Source organism: Poecilia reticulata, chromosome 8 (assembly GCF_904066995.2).
Source record: "Poecilia reticulata chromosome 8, P_reticulata-male-v2, whole genome shotgun sequence".
In the NCBI taxonomy this organism is placed as follows: Eukaryota; Metazoa; Chordata; class Actinopteri; order Cyprinodontiformes; family Poeciliidae; genus Poecilia; species Poecilia reticulata.
The window spans coordinates 15629606-15637470 of NC_088837.1; the positions used below are offsets into that span (position 1 = coordinate 15629606).

General features: G+C 35.4%; 1 protein-coding gene across 1 annotated transcript; it reads right to left on the reverse strand.

The window, feature by feature from the left end:
* Positions 1-357: 357 nt before the first annotated feature.
* On the reverse strand, positions 358-2334 carry cenpx (centromere protein X). The gene is made up of 5 exons (XM_008416219.2): positions 2212-2334; positions 1601-1652; positions 1461-1514; positions 1285-1373; positions 358-490 (listed from the first exon to the last, which is right to left on the reverse strand). The coding sequence occupies exons 1-5, from the start codon at positions 2245-2247 to the stop codon at positions 476-478; spliced, it is 246 nt and encodes an 81-aa protein (XP_008414441.1). The 5' UTR covers positions 2248-2334; the 3' UTR covers positions 358-475.
* Positions 2335-7865: the final 5531 nt, after the last annotated feature.

Below are 7865 nucleotides of genomic sequence, written 5' to 3' on the forward strand. Positions count from 1 at the left end.
CTCCCATTCAACTTTCCTCCCTGTGCCAGAGGTCCCCTTTGCCCTTCCCCCTACCTCTAACCAAACATCGCAGGACAGCAAAAGGGAACTTCAAAGTGGCCAGAGGGGGTACTCCTTTTTTCCTGGCACTTGTCATCATCTAAGGGACTGGCTGCTCCCCTTATTACTCTAATTGCTTCCAACTGCTCCTGGAGGCTTTGATGAAGGGCGCCATGGAGCATGCTGGAAGCACCTGTTGTTCCATAGATGAGCACAGGTGGCCCTTATTGGTGGAAGTGGGGTTACGTTTGGACAACACTGAGGGGTTTTTAACTTTAAATCTGAAAAATTTACATATATAAACACATGACAGGAATATCAATGTGACCTCAGATTTAATTTGGAAGGTATTTTTACTGAAGAAGAAAAAAAAATCTCAAAAACAAAATCTTGTAGCAACTTGTTAGCTGCCCTCTGGCTCCATCTTGTGGTTCAACTAAAAATCCAGAAGCTGCAAAAGGAAACGAGATGAAAAACTGCAAGTTAAAAAAACTTTTATTCAAAAAATACACATTTACTATTTAACGTAGGTTTTTAGATTAAAAAGAAATTGGAGGAATTTGTTTTAACTTGATTCCAGCTACATTTACATGACACCTCCATTTCATTTTAGTTAAAGGGGCAGTATTATGTAAAACTGACTTTTTTGAGCTCCACATGATGTTGTGATGTTATTCTTTCATCAAAAACATAGCTGGAGTGTTGGCTTGATTTTTGCATGGATGTTTGAGAAATCCTTTAATCTCCCATGGCAGCCATTAAGCTGTGCAAAACGCCTGGGTGGGCCTAGCGCCGCTCTGGGGCATTGCTCCTCCTCGGAGTTGCAGTTTCCAGTACCAGAGCAATGCTGGAAAAAAAAACGCTATTAAGGGGTTAATGGAGGAGTGATGTGATGACTTCCTGAATGTGGAGTTCTAGAAAGAGCAGTATTTTTTAAAGAAAAAAAGGCCCAATTTCAAGTATCAAATTGCAAAGCAAAATGTCACTTTGTGCCTGTAAAACACACAATACTGCCCCTTTAAATCTTAACCAAAAATCACAATTTTCCTATCTGATCCATTTTATATATCATCTAGTCTGGTTTAGTCAGACTTGTTTATGACTAAACCAGTTCTTACTTAAAAGTTGAAAAAGATTTGATCAAAGTTGCAATTGCTATGTGTATAGCCATTGCATCTTATTTAGCATGCATATTTTGTATGCATGCCAAATCACAAAAAGTCCTGAACCTGTTGAGCAACTTACCAGCTGAGGCAGGACCTTTTCAAAATGCTCAATCTCAATTTGGCTGCAATCCTCAGATTCAGCTTGTTTCAGCGATCTCAGAGCGGCCTCTGGCAAAGACCAAACAAAGAATTTTATTGCTGTGCAACTTAACTTGAGTACAGTAACTCATGTAATCTAGACACTGAAATCATCACCTTGCACAAATACTTTCAGCATTTCTCTCATGAGTAGCGTAGCTTCAGTGCCTACTATAAACACAAAGATGTATTCAGTTTTGTCACCAAATTACAAATAATAATAATAATAATAAATAGAACATTATTCTGAAACTCACATCTGGTTTTGTCCTCTTTAAAGGAACTGCACAGGAGTTTGCTCACGGTTTCCTGTGAGATGTAAAAAGAACGTATAGTGAAGGAGAGCACAAATAAATCTCACTAAATTAGAATATTAGTGAAAACTTCAACAAGTAAGTTTAACTGTGAGTGCACAGTTTAACACATGAATGAGATGCCAATTGTTTTTTTCCCTGTTAATTTTCATTTAGTGATATTCACGGAATTTGCGTATTTGAGTAGATATACATCTTAGGCTAAATAACACTAAAGCATCATTTCATTTGAAAGCTTAAATGTTTTACTTGCTTCTCTGTAATAAACAGACTTACAGATTTCCAGATGTTGTCAAGCCAAGCAGAGAATATTTAAGACTTTATTAAATCCTTAAGAAACGAATTTCAATTCGGCGAATGTCTGGATAATTTGCCATTTGTTTGGTGTAAAGTTAAACAACAAACAGTGCTTTCGTAGTTAGGTCTGTTAAAGGTGGAAGGACTTGTCGTAAGGTAAGCATACAAGAAGGATACGGCACAAGTGATTTTGAATGTATTAAAAGCTGAAACAAATCGGTAAAAACTTTAGATTTCAGCGAAGTTCCCGCTCCTACCTTTTTGAAGCAGATTTCTTCCTCTTTATCCGCCATGTTTTCACGCAGCCAGTGTTGACGCTGTGCACCGGATTGGCTGTTAATCTGTGACGTAACTCATTACGTCCAAGGTTAGTAGTTTAGCTTCCTGTTTATGACATTAAACGTCTTTCGCTAATATTTATTTTCTTATATTTAAACAGCTTTTGCCCTATAAATTGTTATTGTTGCATGACATATCAAAATAAATTATCTACCTTGAGTAATTGTTCACAAGAATTTAGTTATTAGTTTTTAGTTCACTGACAATCACTTTGATTACAAAAAATAAAAACACAACAATATTTTCAATTTAATTTATATACATTTAATTAATATTAGAATTGTATATGTTAGAAACAAAAACATGTGGCTCAAAAATGCAGTTATTTTTCACAGCAGAGTTGCATGATGATCTGATTTGTGTAGGAGATAGGAATTTGGCTTGTATAATTTGCAAATGCACACTTTATATTTTATTCATTTGTCATTGACAATGATATATTTGGACAAAATATTTCTCAAAGATACACAGGCATATCAAAGCAAAATGTGAGAAAGATTTATGGAGAAAATGTGTCATGTCTCCATAACACATGGCAAATTAGGAAGAGTTTAGATGTTATTTTGAGAGCATTCCTCATTCTTCAAGCCTGCTTTTCAAGTCTTCCCGAGATTCCTGATTTATCTCAACACTAACTGGTTTCTTTATTCTTATGATCTTCACCTAACCACTTAGGATCTTCCAGCCTGTAGCCCAGACCCTGTAGACTGCGAATTGAAGTTTTATTTTGCCCTAGGATGGGCACACTGTCTGGCTCGCCTTCAACCTACAAGACAGAATTTTATTAGCTGACATGGCAATGGATGAAAAATACACACTTTGCTCTCATATAGAAAACAAATTTTACTCACCTTTGGACTAACAATCCGTATTACTTTACATTCTTCTCCAAATATAAAGTGAGGACCAGCCCAGTCTGCTTGGTCTGCTTCGTCTTCTTTGGAAAACCTCACATAGGCTAGTCTGTCCTTTGAAGAACTGGGACTGTTCCTGATCTTGGATCAAATCAAAACATAAATGGTGATGTTAATATGGTTATACAATCACTTTTGCAGATAATTCAAGACAAAATTAAATAAAGGTATAAAATAACAGTACTTATGAAATGTGGGTTTGAATTTACCTTGCACATTGTGATGCAACCCCATTCTGTAAAATATTTAGCCAGATGGCTTTCACTTACATTGGGGTTCAGGCCTGTGATGAACAAGCCATGATCCTGTTCAGTCATGGAAAAACAAATCAGCTTAAAGATTCCAATAATATTTTGCATTAGATTGCGTAGCATCAGAAATTCTTTACCAAGGCATAGTATAGGGATAAACCAGCCACGTATTTCTTTGGAAGTTTTATGAACATTCTTTTTGGTGCCGTCCCAATATTATCTGGAATAAACAGAATTCAGGACTCTTTTTATAATTTGCTGCAAGGAATAAAGCCAGGCTAAAAAAATAAAAGACTCAGCAATATATACAACATAAAATCAAGAATGGAAGTTTCGCTCTTACCAGACGCCATTATCCAGATGCAGATGTGAGACAGACGTGATCCTAAAAATAAAAGAAATGATGTGCAACAAGCAGACGAAGCATCGTTTATGCTCAAGTACAAGGAAATCTCCTCCTACTTTTAGTTTTGTTTTAATCTGAAGTTCAGAGAAAAAATTTGCTTAAACAAGTTAATGTCACAAAACCTGTTAAGCAACCAGGATGAAAACTATAATCAAGGGCTTACTTTTTTACTTAAACGAACAGCAATAAAGTTTTTTTTTTTTTTTTTTGTCGCACGACATCAGTTATTGGTATCAAGCAAATGAAAAAAATCTTCTCTGGAGGATATGTTAGATAAGTTTATGCAAACTTACTTTTTCAGAAAAATGCAATATGAGATGATATAAATAACAGTCAAAACATGACTGACAGCTGTTAAAGGTTTGTGCAACCAATTTTTGGGAATAGGCAAAAGCTTTTAGTCTTCTGGATTAACAATTTACTGGTTTATGCAGACAGACAGAGGAGGATCTTTGACCAATATTTTTTGAACAATCCCTGTCTATATGGTTATGAGTTCGGTTCTGGCTCTAATCTTAAGCATCCCAAAGTGGCGGCGGGAGGGAACAAGGTCAAACTTCCTATAAAGACAATTTTCGAGATGATTCTTCTCAGAACAATCTCTTTACTTGTTCTTTGGCCAAATCACAATCGGTGACTATTAGACTTGTTACAAAATTCAAAACATGCTGTTGGACAACAATGGATGCAGAAGAATTCAGACTGGTATGGCATTTTAATCAAAGCTCAACGTATATCAGAACTTGCAACTTATTTGGCAGAACATCATGCCGGGGCAATAATGTTCTGCCCCGGCATTTCAACTGATGAGATAACACTGTTCAACAGTCAGCATGCCTGGCAGCATGGAGATGTCATCAAACATGTTTTTGCAGTCAGTTTTGACGCTCTGCACTGTGATTGATGCGCTGCACTGATGTGCAGTGCAGATAAATGTATCATTTCGTCCAAAGTCACGAGTTTTGTAGTATCTTTTTTTTGTTTTGCATTTAAGCAACATTTACTTAACAATTTGCTTTTGTTATTACATTAAATTACATATCAAAATAAGAGCTTTGCCTTGAGTAATTGTTTATGATCACATGACTTTTGTTGTCTTAGCAGTTTCACATTCGTGGGCCACAAATGAATATACCACATCAATAAATTCAATTTAGTTTATGAATGTTTATTGTTAGAAACAAACAAAAAAAGTGGTTCAAAAGTACAGTTATTTTTCAAATCAAAGTTGTTTGATAGTCTGAATTGACATTTAGTAGTACATAAGAGTTTGGCTTGTCTAATAAGTACTGTATATCTCCTTCCATCGTTGATGACAACATACATTTCGGCAAAATATTTTCCCATAAACAGGCAAAGCAAAAGGAGAAGGATTTGTGAATAAAAAGAAGATGTGTCATGTCTCCATAACATAATAGGCCTGATGGCAGAGTAGGCATCATTTACAGGTTAATTTGACAACATACAACTTCTTAAAGTCTCTCTCTTAGGTCTTGTAAAGATGACACATCTTAAAATTGTTTTTTTTCTTCAGTCCCTTCTTCATCTAACCACTGAGGATCTTCCAGCATGTAGCCCAGACCCATTGGACGGCGAAGTGAAGGTTTAATTTGCACTTGGGTGGGCACACTGCCTGACTCACCTTCGACCTACAAGACAAATTTGTGTATTAGCTGACAAGGTGATGGATAAAAAATACACACTTTGCTCGCATATATAAAGCAAATTCCACTTCACCTTTGGACTGATGACCCGTCTTACTTTACATTCTGTCCCTCCTATAAAGTGAGGACCAGCCCAGTCTGCTTGGTCTGCTTCAGCTTCGGTGGAAAACCTCACATAGGCCAGTCTGTCCTTTGAAGAACCAGAACTAATCTTGATCTTGGATCAAATCAAAACACAAATGGTTATATAATCATTTCCGTAGATAAATCAGGACAAAATGATTGAAAAAAGGTAAAAAAAAAAAAATATATATATATATATATATATATATATATATATATATATATATATATATATATATATATATGGGTTTGACTTCACCTTGCACATTGTGACACATCCAAAAGGTTTAAAATAGGCAGCCACATAACCTTCACTTATATTGGGATTCAGGTTTGTGATAAACAAGCCATGATCCTGTTAAATGACAGAAAAACAAAGAAGCTTCAAGAACCCAATAATAGTGTTAAAATGATCCATGTAGCATCAAAAATTCCTTACCAAACTATAGAATTGGGACAGGACAGGCCAGTATTTCTTTGGGAGCACTATGAAAGTCCTTTTTTTAGGTGCCCTCTCACTGGTATCTGAAATAAATAGAATTCATCATCCTTTTTTAATTATTTTTTTTCCAAGAAAAAATGTCAGAAAAAAAAAGAAAAAAACTACATAAATAAGAAGTAAAAAAAATGAATGTGACTTTTTCCCTACCAGACGCCATTATCCAGATGCAGATGTGAGACAAATGTGGTTGTGGAAAGAAAACATATGTCCAACAAGTGGATGATCATTTATACTCAAGTACGAGGAAATCTCCTCCTACTTTTAGTTTTGTTTTAATCTGAAGTTCAAAGGCTTTATTTCAATGTCACAAAACCTGTTAAGCAGCCAGGTAAAAACCCTAAACAGGGACTTTCTAGTGTTGAGTGAACACAGATAAACATTTTTTTGCCGCACGACATCTGATGCAGTGTACAGGAAATGGAAACAAATTCCATGGAGGATATGTTAGATAAGTTTATTTGCCCTTAAGTTTTCAGTGAAATTCAGTTTGAGATTACATAAAAACAGCCAAAACATGACTGACACAGTTGTTAATTTAATATTATTTACTGTGGTGTTTTTGCAACCCATTTTTGCTAACATGAGAGCATTTAGTTTTCTGCACTAAATATTTCATAACATCTAACAGGTTTAAGCAAACAGAAAAGATCTATTCTATTAATTTTGATATGTTTGATGAAAACAATGATCACAAATGAGGGGCCATCATTAAGGACCGACGACCTGTCCAGGATGTGCACCAAACTCTTGCCCAAAGGTACTTGAGATTACACCAAAGGCATGTTATGGGGAGTTGCTACCAACCCCTTATCTGAAGTAGATATATCTCAGCAAGAATGTAAAAAAACAAAGCAATCCTCAGACTGGTGCAAAGTAACAGCCAGACATATTTTCTCCTCCCCAATTTAACAGACATCAGCATTTTAAAATAACTCGCAGAGATAGGATTGTTTCTAGTAGCGGAGCCATTAATAGTAACTTCATGAAACCTCACTACAAATAATAAATCCCAATTACCTCTTTAAGTTAATTTGAGATAAGTTTTTGTAGTGCAAATGAATGTGTTGGGTACTATATAAATTAGATATATGTGAAACAATTTGTTGCCACTGTCCATGTGTTTTGCAGTCATTGTTTAGTAAAATGTTTTCAACACCCACTTCTCTCTTTCAAAGCCTTCCAGTAATTCCGGATTTCTACCAGACACTTTAAGCCCTATTCAGTTCTCTTCTACGCATTTTGGTTAGGCATTGATCAGCAATGATAAACTAAAGGAAATTTCAGTGAAAATATTTTGTTCCTTTGAAGATAAATGACTCGTATCAAGAAAAAGGCCATCAATTATTTGACAATGCATGTTTTAAAAAGTGTTGTACAATTGTAATGTGTAGAATTCAATCTACTCTCTTGTTCTTTGCCCAAATTACAATCAGTAATATGTAGAGCTGTGTTGTAGCTAAGAGGTTGACATTTATTGAATGACTGGGTCTGTGGTGTTTATTTCATAGAAAATAATGAAGTGATATCAAGATATGATTTGCTGCAGAAACCAGCAAACACCATCTCTGGAATATTTCTAGAACAACCTCACAGCTCAGAGAATTACTCTTGTGGACTATTGCATAAAGCCACATTTGGAGAAACATACAATGCGGTCACATTGTATTTTTGCTTTATATAAAACACGAATAAACTTTAAAGTGAATCTAAAA